Genomic DNA, 15,343 nt, shown 5'->3' with positions numbered 1-15,343 from the left:
TGGGTGGGTAGGGTCAAGCTGGGTATGCTGGCTCTGAAGCAGTAGAGATTTCCACATCAGTGGGCTGTGCTGCCCTGTCAGAGCACATCCCTGCCACTTCTGGCTGCAGGAGCAGTGCAGAGAGCTCAGATAATTTGTCTTAATACTCAGACTTGAAGCTGGCAGACAGGTTCCCTGTATATACCAAGGCAGCCAACTTCTGTGGACCTCTTAGACCTCTTAGAATCCTCTTTGGGGATTATTTCCATTTTCAAAGAAAAAGGGCAGAGAGCCTGGCTCTGCTCCCTGATACATGGATACTGAGCTGGTCTGCCACCAGCCTGGGAGAAGTGAGTGCTCGTAGAGTTTTTGGCACTTGCAGTCTTCACAGCTAAGCTATCGTGGGGGTGGGCACTGTGCTGATCTGCTGGCAGGTTGGATAGTTGCTGTCTCAGTGCCAAAATGTTTAGCAGTTCTGAAAACTGCACAGTGTGAGCCACTGTAACACTGCTGGGAGGTGTGAGCTCTGTTCATCAGCACTGCCACATTAGTGAGATGGACAGAGGTCACGGAGAGCTACAAGGTTATCTACATCTGCTTGTCTTTGTCCTTCCTAAGGTCAGGAGGCCAGTGGAGTTGTAGAAGGAAACAGAAATTAATCCTGGCTCATGCACTGAGCAGGCTGGGAGGGAAGAGAGAGGTGAAGTTGGTTTGAACCTGGAAGCTGACTTCACTTAAATAGCGACATCCTTAACTGCATCACTGCTAACATTTTGTGCATTACGGCTGAATGTCCCATCAGGTGCATTCTTTGCCATAATTTGCTTCAAGAAAATAAGATTAAAAGCTTTTATTGTGCAAATAGTTGTATATTCAGAATAATAGTCTTTTGATTGTTAGACTAATTAGTAATCTGCTTATTGTCTTGCCTACTGTTCTTTGGGACTACTAGTTTAAATAAATTGATGTTCCTTAGTCTGATCAATAGGATGATCTGAGGGATCTACAAGAGGTTCCCAGTCCTGTGGTGATTAATAAAATTACTGACACATATTTTACAACTATGATGAATTTTTAATACTACAAATTAATAAGGAAGGAAGGGCTTTTAAGGAAGACAAAGGCAACTTCTTTCTCTCTGTGTCTGCCAATTCTGAGTAACATAAACAACTCCTGGTCTCTGCTGGACCATTCCAGTGCTAGAGGTCTCAGCCGTGTAAAAGACCAGTTTATTCTGGTAGCTGCTGTGGCTTCTTCTTTTAGCCTGTACTCTGACAACTCTTTCTGTTTCCTCTGCACAGGATATGAAAGCTGGAGGGAGCTGGCTAAGGCTCTTGCAGACACGAATGTCCCAGGTGGGGACCCAAGCCTTCACTTTTACTATTCACAGAAGCTGGGACACCAGGTGAGGGGGCTTGGGATGTCTTCTGAACATACAGAAGGGCAGATCTTCCTTTTTGATGCTGGCCCCAAGAGAAAGCTCTCTGTTCACGCAGGAAAGAGAGCATGCCACAGGGCAAAATCTGAGCTGACTCACAGCAGTGTGAATGCACAATGACTCCTCTGTAATCAATTAAGTTATTTTAGATGTATTAAGCTGCAGCGGTGGGCTGAAGTTGGCTGGGTATGTGCCACAGGAAGGTAGCACTGAGTGAGATGGGAGCAGAAATGAAAAGTTAGGAGAGAGTTTGTAGCTCTTTAGTGAAGCACTTCTTGGTACCAATGTCTGAAGGTAGAGTTGGAAGAAATATTCCTTGGACCCTTCTGGAATAGGGATGGGGTAGAAGAAAAGGGGAAGATGACCTAAGTTTTAACTCTGTGATAGCAAACACTTATAAATAAAGTGTTGGCATCCTTTCCTCACAGCAGTTCACCATGGAAATCTTTTATCAAAGAAGCCAAGGAGCATTTTCACCCCGCTATGACTCTGATAGCTGGCCTATCCTTTGAAAAGGGGGTTGGGAACTTGCTTTTTTTGCATGCTCTGGTGACCAGGTTTGAGCCCTCCTGTGTAGGTGTCAGTGCTGGGTCATTAATCAGGTTATTTTGAATTTCCTCTACTTGTATTTCAGAGCCGAGAGCTGCAAAGAGGTGGGAGGAATAAATCTAATTCTGCAGCTGTGGACAACCCTGTCCAGTGGATGCCAGAGGTTGGTGCCTTTCTCCATCATTTTGCATGAGGGTGCTGTTGTTAGAGATGCAGTGGGCAGAGAGGTAGGGACCTCTGCCTGGAAATTCATTTGCTCCACTACAAGTCCATTCCCTATCACCTTCTCCTAACTTAATGACACTTAGAGACTTGAGTAATCATCTGGAAAAACAGGAGTATCCAGATTCCTGTTAATTTGTCCTCTCCAGCAGCCATCAAGGCACCAAGCACCCACCCACAATTCCCTGAGAGCAGGCAGCCCGCTACCCTCCTGGAAGGTGAAGTTTAATGAGGGCTGGGAGCATGTAGGGCCAAGCATTCAACAAATACATGACCGTGGTATGCAGAAGTGTCATGCTCTGCTCTTGCATATGCTTGCTATCCAACTCCTGTGTGTTATGGGTAGAGATTTCTTTACTTTAGTGGCACTTTTGATGAACAGAGACCTTCTCTGATGACCTTTGAAGACTGGGGTAAACATTCCCTTTATTTCCTTCATGCCTCATTTATTCTTTCCTCCCCTGTTCCCTTATCTCACCATTCCTCTTCAGATAAGGGAGCAATGCAGCCTGCTGATAATGAGGGACACCAGCCAGGGGGCTAACTCCAGTTAGTGGAGTTAGCTCACTAAATTCCTCAAGGTGATTAGAGACCTTTGCAAATTAGGAGGGCCTCTGTGGCTCCCCTGGGGAGGGAGCAGGCTGTGATCCCTGTGCTCAGGGCATGAGATGAAAGCATGTCCCTCCAGCCATGGCATTGAACAGTTTAGGTCCTTGCAGCATGGGCTAAAGCTTTCCTGGAAGCAGACAGTGCCAGTCACCCTCCAGTGCCCAGAACCAGACCAAACCATTGATATGTTCTGCTGCAGCTATAGCAAGTGCTGGAGCCTGGGGGCTTCCTCTGACCACAGGGCCTTGCAGTCAGGGCACTGGCCCAGATGAGCATCTGCTGGTGAGAAGGCTGCAGGACATGAGGGCCAAGACTGCTGCTGTGCACAGGGATGACATGGAGCATATACTGCTCCCCTCTCCCACAGCACTATGTTTTATACTGGGATGCCATGCAGACCATGGCATCCCCCAGCTCCTTTGAGGCTTATTCCTCTTGAAACCTGTCAGCTGTGGTGTGCAGTGAGCCTTTACTGGATCAGAAATAAAACAGGGGGGGGGTGCATGCTGTGGCTGGGGGGAAGGTGGGTGTTTAACACAGGCTGATTTGCAAAGCCCTCTGCTTTGCTCTTGGGGCAGCTTCATTCCCTGTTGTGCTGTGGTGCTGGGCAGGGCACCCATCAGCCTGCAAACCTGGCACCACGGTGGGGTACTGCCAAGTGGGGAGCAAGTGCAGAGGCCAAAGGGGAAGAGGAAGGACTTGAAGATGGTCCCACACCTGGAAAGGTTCTGCATGCCTTCTGCCTGGTCCTACACTCCTTTTTGTTGGGGAGGAGAGCTCTGTTGGGTAGCAGGGCTGTTGCCTCAGACCAGCCGCACTGGGAATTTGTGGGGGCCCTGTAGGAGGTGGTGAGAAATAGATGCACCGTAGTAAGTCTTTAGATCCTAGGGAATATAGATACCAGACTGGGAAGCTGGTTTTGGTGTTCTTGCCCCATTCACACATGCAATCCCCCATCAGCCCTGTTTACTAACACTGCTCCTGTGAAGCATCCACCTCTTTCACCAGTTTCCTTTTGTCTATAGGCAAATTTTCCTGCCCTTGCTGTGGCACGGGCTGTATCCAGAGAGTCAGCAGAGCTACCCTGACTGCAAAGGTCAGCAGTTCACCAGTACCAGCTGCTGGAGATGGGGAGGGATCTGTGGGCACAGTTCTGTATAGAGTTGCTTGCTGTTCTCTTTAACACCAGCTGAAATTTCTCCTGACCTGGGGATTAAGTTTTTCTGTAACTCTGCCCAAACTAATTACCCAGGGTCTGTGATCCCATTGTGCCTTCACTGCAGCATCTCTAAGAACTTAATTGCAGCCTGATTCCTGGGGCAAGGGGCAGCAGGTTGTATCCCACAGGTCTGGGAGCTGGGCTTTGAATAGGCAAGTATATTCCTGACAAACATAAATAATTAACAGAGTTGCAGAGTGAGCTGGCAGCCGGCAGGGACACAAAAGGACAGGTTTCTATTTTCCTCTTTTAGTTTCAGGAGATGAAATTGGAGGTTTAGGTCTTCAGCCTTGGTAATGTGGTGGGAAAGTGTGCATGTAGGAAATCCCCAATGAAGTTATATGCTGCAAATAGAGAAAAATAGAGTTTGGCCTCACTCCTGGGTTCCTCAGAGTGCCCATGCACATGATCCCTACCCTCACTGTTTCTTCCATGCACCAGAACAGTCTCCCAGCTCCCAGCATCACCCACTGCCTCCTCAGGCTGGAGAGGGGGTGCATTTTGTTTCATTAATTCATAAAGGCGTGTAGCTATTGCCAGGACAAACCTGTGCTGTGGTGCAGGTGAGTGTCAGCATTTGGCACTGCTGTAGGTGTGGGTGGAGGATTTTCAGAAAAGTACCTGGTTAGCCTGATCCTTCTCATTTACCTCTGCAAAAGCCTCTGTTCAGTTCTAAGAGGAGAAAGATCTGAGGAGTGCTGAGGGGCATTTACATACATAAAACCTTCACATCTGCACAGCCTTGGGACTTCCTTCCCTCTGGAAGGTGTGAGGAACATTCTTGCAGGCTATGCCTGTGTGGGTGCATAGGAGCCAGGGCATCCTCCTGCTACCAAACCTGGCCTAAGAGGAAGCATCCTTTCCTTAGGGGACTGACAGACAAAGCTGTTGCTGCTCACTCTGTCCCTTCTTCACCCGCTCGTGCCCATCAGGTGTCAGGGCCCGATGCGGCAAGGGGGGCTTTGTTGTTGACTTGTCTTGATGGATTCTTGATGGGAAGTGATTCTCCCCCTCTACTCTGCTCTCATGAGACCCCGCCTGGAGTACTGTTTCCAGTTCAGGAGCCCCTTTTACAAGAAAGATATGGACATGCTGGAACATGTCCAGAGAAGGGCCATGAGGATGATCAGTGGTCTGGAGCACCTCTCCTATGAAGACAGACTGAGAGAGTTGGGGTTGTTCAGTCTGGAGAAGGTTCCGAGGAGACCTTATCGTAGCCTTCCAGTATCTGAAGGGAGCCTACAAGAAAGCTGGTGAGGGACTTTTTAGGATGTCAGGTACTGATAGGGCAAGGGAGAATGGATTCAAACTAGAGGAGGGTAGATTGAGATTAGATATTAGGAAGAAATTCTTCACCTGAGGGTGGTGAGACACTGGAACAGCTTGCCCAGAGAGGCAGTGGAAGTTTTTAAGGCCAGGCTGGACAGGGCTCTGAGCAACCTGATCCAGTCAGAGGTGTCCCTGCCCATGGCAGGGGAGTTGGACGTAGGTGATCTTAAAGGTCCCTTCCAACCCTGGCAGTTCTATGATTCCTGCAAGTGCCTGGAGTGGCAGGGGTTGCAGCGAAGCCCAGCTGCTGCCTGCTGAATGTCACCCAGCCAGGGGAGCTGGGCCAGGGGGAGGAGGGGCTGCGGCTGCTCTGAGGAGACAGAAGAGTCTTACAAACTCAGGAGCTTCCAATCGGCAGCACAATGCTGCCTTTCTTCTCTGGCTCAGGCCCTCTCTGTGCCCTGTTTACCATCCCCAGGGCTGTGCATTCCGTGGGCTGCACGCAGCTGATTTGCCTCCGTGATGCCAAGACTGCCTGGGATTAAACGAGAAAAGACCACTCCAGTGGTCTTGCTGTGTGCTCCAGCCTCTGCTGCTGCTTCATCTTTCATCCCTGGTGCTCCTTGCTCACCAGGAGCAGCTGGTTGTGTGGTGTCACCCTCCCCCCCGGGGTGGTTTTGACACCATAGGGTTTTTTGGGCTGGGCTGGGAGGTCTGTGCTCTCTGCATGCACACTGATCCTCCTTTACCGTCTGTTTTCTTAGGAGGAGCTGATAATCTGAAATTCCGCACTGGAAGGGAGCGGAAATACCGAAGTCTCTTAATAAAGCCAGGGGTGCAGGCGGGTGTTAATTCTGTGGGAAGTATGGGCACTGGGGCTGGGAGTTGAAGCTGCAGAGGCTGTGGGGTCAACATGGAGGCAAAGGGCCTGGCCCAGCTCTCACGTCCCAGGCCTTGTTTTAGGGCTCAGCTGGGGCAGCGCCACTGCTTTGTGGCCTTGTGCTCCAGAGGGTGTTGGTCTGTGTGGGTTCCTGGGCCCTTGGTTCATGTCCTGTGCCCATTTCAGATCCAAGCTGGGTTCTTGAAGTACTACTAGTTCAGCATCATGGAGAGAAGCCACTGGGAGGTGAGGCTGGGATGAGGAGGAAGCTGAGGAGGAGGAGCCCTCTAAATGGGAAGGTACATACTGTGTAATACCAGCTCCCAGTGAAAGCCAGACTCTTGGTTTCTATTCCGGGTTTAGGCCAAATCAGCCTATCCAAAATTTTTCAAGCAGATGTTTTTAAGGGGAAAAGGGAAACTTAGCTTGTTGCTTACCCTAAATTTCCAGCCCTCTGAAAACCAGGGTCAGGTAGTTCCAAGATGGAAAGTAAAACTTGGTAGACACGTTTCATAAAGTCCATTGATGTTTGTCAAGATCTGCGTGCATGAATTGGGAGTAGTGGTGCCATTTATCTATTACTGCAATCTGCAAAAGCCTCAAGGAGGAGATACCTACTGCATATTCCAGAGGAGACCCAAATAGCAAATGGAATTTCTCAGCTGCCCGCGATGGGCAGCCATGGAGCTGAGTTGGAGGAACAGCAGTGATAGGGTTTCAAAACAGCTGCTGCACTGATGACTTGGAAGGGGCTGAAATTAAAGCCTAGCTCAGTTTTCAGTCCCAAAGCACTGCTTTGGGCAACCAGCACTTATCTGTCAATAATGTTCTTTTCAGTTTCAGGGGAAGCAGAGAGTAAGTTAGGCTGCTCTAGCTCAGGAGAAAATCTGTTGTTTTAGAAAATACTCTGAAGCTGCATTCAAGAAATACTTATTATTTACTGGTTAGTTATTTATGGTAGCTGTGAGCACAGGGAAGTGAAGCAGTCTTATTACCTTCTTTTAGTATCTCCTCTCAGGTGGCTTTGCAAAGATTTTGGAGACAGGGGTGTTGGGCTAAAAATGTCAGGGACCATCTCTTCTTCCACAGCACTGATGGAGCACCTAGTACAGAGGTGTCTGCCATATTTGTTTAGTAGGCTGCCCTGTCCCTAATACTGCCAAACTCTTCAGTCAAACATTGTATTAGAATGGGAGTGGTTCAAGTTTCTTCTGCATACATTTGAGCAAGTCTGGCCACTCTTCTGGGTCTTACCTCATAAAGAGCTATTTTGGCTTTTGACTACATCATATCAAAGCCAGCCCAGCTCCATTGCAGTCCTGAGCCTTGGGAGCATCCCCTGGGTCTATCTTTGCCAGAAGAGGACTGCAGTGCCAGCCTCTCCACAGTGTGGGAGTGTTGTGCTACATTTGATAGAGATCTGAGCCTGCAATCTGCAGCATGCAAAAAATTCTCCAAGAAGAAAAACTAGCATCACTTGTGGAGAGCAGCAGACTGCCTTAAAGGCTCACTGACTCACTGTGGGAGCCCAGCCCGTTCACCTCATTTCATGTTTCACAGGAAACAGCAATTGTCATTCTTTGATTTGGCTGAGAAAAGTAGAGTAAGACCCTTGGGTGTGAACCTGGATTTGGCCAAGGGGCATGGGACTGCACAGCAATTACACTCCAATTCAGTGTCTGTCACACTTGCAGTAATTTATTTGTATCACAAGTCCCTGCAGAGTCCCAGGTTTTCTCTTGGCTGCATCCATCGCCCCAAGCCCTCTGTGTAGTACCTCTGTGATTTTGTGCTGCAACACTCTGGGGAATTATATCCACTGTGACTTTTCCTCTTGCCTGATAGGCAGAATCCAGGCTAAGGGTTGTCAGCAGAGGAGTAAGGAAGAGGAGATAGTAGTGAGGGACAATACAGACTTTCTGACATTGGTCAAGCTGTAGAAGTACGAACACCAGCGGGCGAGGGCTGACAAGAGGTCACTCAAGAACAAGCAGCAGTTGTGAACTGTTTTGCTTGGCACACAGAGATGTTATTCACGTGCATAACTAAAGCTCACAGCTCTCAAGGAGCATTACTGCATAAGCTGTTGCCAGGCCAAGTTTGCTCTGTGTCCTTCCATGAAGCCACGGTTTGTTACAAAATGAAACCCCAACTTGCTATCCTGGGAAAAATAACTCCATACAGTGGTTTCTCTGCCAGGATTGCACTAAGGGCTTGGGCCCTCCTCCACCGTGCTGCTTTAGCCCTGCTTGAGACTCTCCGGCAAAAACTAAGAATTTGCTGCCATCTGTAGACATTTGGGTGCTGTTCAGGCAGTTTCCCCAGTCCTGCTCGCACAGTCCTTATATAGGCAAGACAGCCACAGCAAAACCTCCCTGGTCCCAAGGCAACCTATTCCTTTCTTCAGCATTTCCCCATCTAAGGTAGCTTCTACAGACTCCAGATTATTTATTCTCTGCGGTTGGATGCCAGCCATGTGAGGAGGGTTTCAGCATCCAGCTCCACTAGTTGCAGGCAGAGTGTGGTCTTTGCTGGGAGGCAGCCATCTCCTCCCTACTAAATGTCTCTGACGAATAGATAAGAAAGCCTATCCCTTGAGTAACATTTCACTAAAATCCCTAAGGGACCAGAAAGCTTTTCCCAGCTAAGCTGTGTTATAGGTCTCCATTGGGCACTGACAGCCATTCCTGGCCGGGCTGGGCTTGGCAGCAGGGGCAGCCACCCATACCCATGCTGCACCCCCTCCTACACTGTTTGGGAGAGGACCCCTGCTCCTCCAGTGTTTTTGTGGACATCAGGAGGCTGCTGCTCTCCAGCCTGCTGAGCCTGTTTCCCTGTCTTTACCATCCTCTATGAGCTCCACCTTGTAGGTGTGCTTTGAGAAGGGGATCTACCATCTCGTCTCCCTAAATCTTCCTTGGGCCAGGGAAACAGCCCTGAGAAGTTGAGGAGATGAAAATACCTTCTTGAAGGTCATAAGACCCTACACTCTCATTGCTGGATCAAGAGGGGCTATTGCCACCCTATAGCACATCCCACACTGTGACCTGAGAGCTCAGCCCTCTGGTTAAACACCTCTTCAGTGGAAAAAAATGAAGTGAGCTCCAGCCTCACCTCAAGTTAGCTTGGCCTGTTATGGGCATTATCACAGTTCCCTGGTGCTCTTCAGACTCTCACCTGGCCCAACCCCAAAACTTGAGCTGATGAGACCCAGAAGTCTGGACCTATGTCTCTGGAGACCAGCCCCTTGGGGAAGCAGCATCTTCCTTCACTCTCACAAGCTGTTGAATGCTGGGGGTCCATGGTTTGGCAGGACCAGGGACACAGTGGGGGACTCATTGATTCACAGTGCCCCACTTCTGCCTCCCAGTTCCAGGGCCAGGCCAATCTGCACGTGTTTGAGGACTGGTGTGGCAGCTCCACTGAGCAACTCAGGAAAAACCTGCACTTCCCCCTCTTCCCCCACGTGAGTAAGACCTTGACACCTGCTGTCCCATACTTCCCAGCTCTGCTTCCCAGATGAATCATCCCCTGCTCCTTGCACATCCCATTCTCATCCTTCTCTGTCACCTCCTTTGTCCTTCCTTTTGCAAGGGTCAGTGGCAGTAGGTCTTCTTGCTGCTTGGGGAAGGCTCCTTTTATCCATGCTGGTCTAACATGCCTCAAACATGAGGTGTAGGAACTCTGTATTTGGTGCTCTCCCTCCATATGGCTAAGGAATGCCAAACCCTATCCCTATCTCATCAGCATGCCCTGTGCAGCTCTCCCCTCTCAATTGTTCCAATTTGAAATCTCTCATCTCACCTGCTCTTTTCTGCTGCCTCCATCACACACCCTACTCCCTCCTCCTCCCAGAGAAAACCTCATACTTCCCTCTGCCCACCTATCCCAGGGTTTTTGCATCCCTTCTTCTTCCTGTAGCATCTAATTATTTTTATCATTTTTTCTGTCCTCTACTTCAGACACGAACTACACTGAAGAAGCTGGCTGTCTCTCCAAAATGGACCAACTATGGTCTCCGGATATTTGGCTACTTGCATCCTTTCACCGATGGTGAGGACTCTGAGGCTGCTGTGCCACTGCTCGTGCCCCTTCTCACCTGCACCTCCCTCCTCTCCTGGTGCTGAACCACTGGTGCTCTCACCCCAGCAAGCCCCATGTGAGGTCTCTTATGTGGGCAGCCCATCTAGCTGTGTGTGATGGACCGTGGCATTGGTGTGGGTGAAACTCATCTGCCTCCTCTGTAGGGTGGAAAGGAAAAGCACAGAAGAAAACAGACGGGAAGTGCTCGATAAAAACCAATGCTGTTGTGAATGTGCAGCCCCACAGTGTGTACGTGGGCACAAGCATTCCCTGAGCTTTTCCTCTCTCGTTCAAATGCACAGAACTGTACATGACATCATTTGTGTCCCTGCAGCTCCCTGGGTGCATGAATGCCAACTGACAGCAGCTGGCATCTGTGTCTCCCAGCTGCATGCTCCTGCCCAGAGCAGCCTCTGGCATTCACCCACATCTGCTGGACCCCTGGCCCTCAACTGCCATCCCTGAAGCCCTGGCCAGAACAATGACACTGTCTCTTTGTGCACGCTTCTCCATCCAAACACAGCTTCTCATGCAAAAATTTGCTCTGGAATTAAAATGGGAGGCAGGGAGAATTTCATGGATTTCATAGCTTTCCAAGTTAGATGTCACATGAAGCTGATGCAGGAGGGATAGCAAACCAGTTGCATCTGTTAGGTTTTCATTTCAATCACAGCAGAATGAGAGAATTCAGAGAGGTTGAAAGGGAGTGGTAAAATCAAAAGGGAAGGTATGGTGTCACCAGGAAAAAGGGTGAAGTCAGTGTTTTAGAGGAGCAGGATCTGTTCTGTACACAAGCTCTTAGCCTAGAGCTCTACTTATGCCCTCCATCTCTCAACAGGGGAGTTTCAGTTTGCCATTGCTGCGGATGATAATGCTGAGTTCTGGCTGAGTCCAAATGAAAAGACCTCTGGTCTCCAGCTGCTGGCCAGTGTAGGCAAGGTACAGTGCATGTACATGTGTGGCTTCCTCCATCAAGACTAATGTTTCTGTGGGGATGGAGACCTTTTTGTCTTAAATACTTCCCTGGACTAGCCAAGTTTCTTCTCCTGCCTAAATACAGACACCACCAGAACAGATGCCAGACAGGTATGACATGACATACTTTAATACTGTTGCATATTGGTGCTGGTCCTGAAAGCCCCAGTTTCATTATTAAGGGACTCTAAATCTATCCACATATTGTGGATCTTACAGACAATTTACTAGGAGGAGGAGCTCAGTTTTCCTGCTCCATTTCTCCAGCACAGCAACCATGAAGAAACCCATCTTAACTAGAGTATTTTCTGTCTCTTCACAGACAGGGAAAGAGTGGACTGCACCAGGGGAGTTTGGGAAATTTCAAAGCCAGCAGTCAAAGATGGTGAGGTGAGTGAGTAGAGCCCCTTTCCTCCCTGCCTCCTCTGCACATGGCCAGGACATCACAAGGAGAAGGATCCTGGACTTGTTATGAAGAATTTAGCAATATAGAGAAAGGGATTACTCTGGGGTATCACTAAAGATGAAGTGACATATCCACACCTGTGCCAGTTGCTGATTTACTGCAAGAATCCAATAGTGAGTTTTTGTTCCCTGGTGGAAGCAGCCACCAGCAAATCCAGACTTCTCTATATGAACTCTGGCCTGAGCTTCCTGCTTTGGATATGGCCAGGTTTCCCAGAGGCCAAAACTCATAAGACAAGGCTGAAAGAGAGTCAGGAAAAATTAACTGAGAGGGGTCTGGAGTGTTTGAGGTGCCCAAGGGAAGCTACTTATCTCACTGTCAGCATCTCAGGTTTCTTGGCAGCCCTAACCCTGCTCACCCTGAGAATTAGGTTATTTCATAGGTGCGGTCGCTCTCCAAGCATTATCTGCTGACAAGCTAAGAGTTGTTCCATAATATTCTTGGTGACAGACACGTTGTTCTTCACAGGTTGTCATCTGCAGGCAGGTACTATTTTGAGGTTCTTCACAAGCAGGATGACAGAGGAACAGACCATGTGGAAGTAGCAGTGAGTCTGTGCAAATGGCTGTGCTGTATGTGCATTCCTGCAGAGCTCGAGAATATTTGTATTGATTTCCCTCCTTTCTGAGGCCTCAGCTCCTCTTTGCATGAGATGTATCTAATCCCTTCCAGACTCCTTACCTACTTCCATGTGGGATAGTCCTGGCCACATGCCAGGACACCTTTCTGTGCTTGCTTGGAATAGTTCTGCCCTCTCCAGGCTCTGTTGCAGCTCTTGGTCCTTTCTTACTTTGGATGTATCCAAGGGGATATCAGCTCACTCCCAGTGTTTTGCTGCTAGGCAAATTTGGTCATAGTAAGGAGAGGGAGGAAGCTGTGAGCCCATCTGGTGGAAAAACATCTTATGCCTGTTCTTTTTGTTCAAGCTTGGTTAACTCCATAAGGATTTAATTTTAATGTCTTTCTTTGTTCCAGTGGAGACTGAATGACCCAGAAGTGAAGTTCAAAGTCATTGACTCCCAATACCTCTCCCTTTTTGCTAGTAAGTATCTTCACCACAATTTTGCCTGAGAACCTCCCATTCTTCCCAAACATATCAGCAGTGTTTCTCCATGAATCATAGTCTAGCCAGACAAATACCATGAGTACAGATCATTATGGGAAAGAAGTGGAGACAAGTCAGGAAGGAGACCTCTAGACAAGAGTGTGACTCATTAAATATAGGACAATTAGTATGAGCATTATTTCAGGGGAATCCAGACGCAGTGAGGAAGGGCAGAGAGGAGAGTCTGCAAAAGTGAGGACTATTCCAGATGTAAGAGTAACACAGATGAAGGTTGCTTGCAGCGAGCTTGTGGGAACATGAGGCCCAGAACATGAGAGCTGTGGGGGTGTGCTGACCAAGTAGAAGGGGTTGCAGGAGCACTTCGAGAAGATTTCACTCTGTGCGCTGGACATAGTGGAATACCCTAGTGATACTGTGGGACATTGCTTTGTTCTCTGTCAACCTCAAGTCTCTTCAAGTTGCTGCTGGACTGCAGCAAGCACATCAGCCCTGTCCCTCCGGTTTTGTAAATCTTCAACACACCAAGTGATGCCTTTACCAGTGCTCCTTAGTACTGTTTACACTTACAGAGCTTTGTCAGCATCGCTTTCCTCTGCCAGTATTCCCCCTGTTCATATCTACCACTGTTACCTTCCAACATCTCTGAGCTTTTTTCCATCCTGACACTTTTCCTGACATCTCTGGAAGACTAACTGATGTAACTCAAACATCTGTTTGCTGTGTCTTGGATCATAAACTGCTGATGTATTTTCTGAAACTTGGTATTTGTCCAGGATTAGGCTTTCCATTAGGTCTTCTGTCCTAATCTTTTTTTTTCTTCTGCTCTTTTCTTATTTTTTCCCTCTAGAAGGGAAGACTCATATCACAGCAGGATCACTTCATGGTTGGAAGAGTGCTGCAGTCTCATCTTTATCTGGCAGCTTCTGCTTATGTAGTGTTTCCTTCTTCCATATCAGCTTTTGGCATGTTATCCCATTCCTTCTGGGTTCCCATGTTGTTCAGTACCCAAAAGTTGCCAACAGTGCCCTTGGCAGCACGTGGCCTTTCCCTCCTGGATATTATTCAGTTCCCCTCATCTCAGAGTAGGATCCATGAGACTTGAAGCCCTTGGGCAGCAACATCCAAGAAAAAACATAACCAAAACATAAACCCAGTCTTGGAATTAAGCTTCCCACTGTTCCTGTGGATCTCCGTGCCCCTGCTGGGGCATCATCTTGCTCAGTCACTGAAGGCCTCACCTCAGGGACTTGTTCCTTTTCCAGCACAGGAGGAAGCTCTGCTCCTCATTTTTTTTCCTTTTTTTCACCTTCTCTGCCTCCTTCTAAAATAAATTCAGTGCAAATAATTCAGATGTGTCCCATAATTCCTGCTAGCATGAGGCTTCTTCAGCACACCACTGTGGGCATGACCAAAGCAGGAGGTAATTTTCCTCCAGTGCTCATCACTGTGTTTGTTTGCTTTCAGTGATATCTATGTTCCTACCTCACAGCCTCTGTACTTCCAGCTTTCTAAGTCAAAGCCTTTCCTTCCCATGGTGTCTGCAGTGAAGCTCCTGGTCAGCACTATTTAGGCATCACTATGCCAGAGACAGTGTCATAGATACAATGACATTTGGAAAGGGCTGACAATGGGGAAAGGCACTTTTTGGAACAGAGGATGAACTAGTCCTTCCTCCCCCTTGTTTTTCTCTCTGGTTTCTAGATGAGACACTTTTAAAGATGGATGAGGTTGGGCACATCCCACAGACATTGGCCAGTCACACGAGGCGGCCTGCTGACAGTGCAGGCAGCAAGGCACACCCAGCTGACATGCTGAAGCCTGACCCCAGGGACACTCTTTACAAAGGTAAGACTTGCAGGAGGTAGCTGCAGCCTGTCACAGCACGTGCAGCAGCACAGCTGAGACAGATTGTCCTTCTTGTGCCGTGGTTATCAGGCTTCACTTCTTTTCTCCCTAGTGCAGAGGAAAGGGGCAGCATACAGAGTCAGTCACTGCTGGAGACAAAACACAGACTAAACTCCTCTTTCTTGGCATCTGGCTCACAACACGTCCCCAGCTGTAGCATTTTCATTTCATAAGTGCCATAGAGGAACGTAAAGGCATGAGCCGTGCAAGATAGTTTGCTTGATGTTTCTGCTAGTGTTTCACATGGATAAATGGAAACCAGGCACAGAAGTAGCTCGATTGGTGTAGTGGTTGCAGCAGGGCTGCTACAGCAACACTTGCCTGTGTCTCTCTTCTCAGTGCCTCTGCTCAGCAAGTCTCGTGTGCGCAGGGCCCTGGCAGACTGCCCGTACAAGCCCAGCTACCTGGTCAATGGATTTCCTCTGCAGCGCTACCAGGGACTCCAGTTTGTAAGTTTTATTCCTTAAGCAGGTCACTGGGGAGGGGAAAATGAGGGGGAAGCGAGGAGGGAGCGATGGAGACCCCATTAACTATGGGGACCTCTATACTGATCTGAAGTTCCTGGGCAGGTCTGACCATCAACTGCTCAGCTTTGTGCATACCAGTACCTGCCAAAGGACAACACCCAGAAAAGAGAGATGGGTGCTACACACTGCTTGTGAGTCTCACTGGGGGACAAGTGT

General features: G+C 48.7%; 1 protein-coding gene across 4 annotated transcripts in view; it reads left to right on the top strand.

Annotated features, from left to right (window-relative positions):
- The window catches only part of B4GALNT3 (beta-1,4-N-acetyl-galactosaminyltransferase 3), a 65,067-nt gene that overhangs the window by 36,384 nt on the left and 13,340 nt on the right, over positions 1-15,343 (top strand). Inside the window, exons 2-11 of one of the 4 annotated variants that reach the window (XM_071768588.1) lie at positions 1,281-1,384; positions 2,052-2,129; positions 9,536-9,631; positions 10,128-10,218; positions 11,087-11,187; positions 11,546-11,613; positions 12,158-12,236; positions 12,665-12,731; positions 14,457-14,600; positions 15,000-15,109. In XM_071768588.1, the coding sequence (XP_071624689.1) occupies positions 1,281-1,384; positions 2,052-2,129; positions 9,536-9,631; positions 10,128-10,218; positions 11,087-11,187; positions 11,546-11,613; positions 12,158-12,236; positions 12,665-12,731; positions 14,457-14,600; positions 15,000-15,109 (938 nt within the window). The other 3 variants (XM_071768578.1, XM_071768572.1, XM_071768594.1) reach the window with 3 other exon arrangements.

The sequence above is a fragment of the Heliangelus exortis genome, chromosome 1 (assembly GCF_036169615.1).
Source record: "Heliangelus exortis chromosome 1, bHelExo1.hap1, whole genome shotgun sequence".
NCBI lineage: Eukaryota > Metazoa > Chordata > Aves > Apodiformes > Trochilidae > Heliangelus > Heliangelus exortis.
This window is presented reverse-complemented; position numbering and strand designations above follow the sequence as displayed.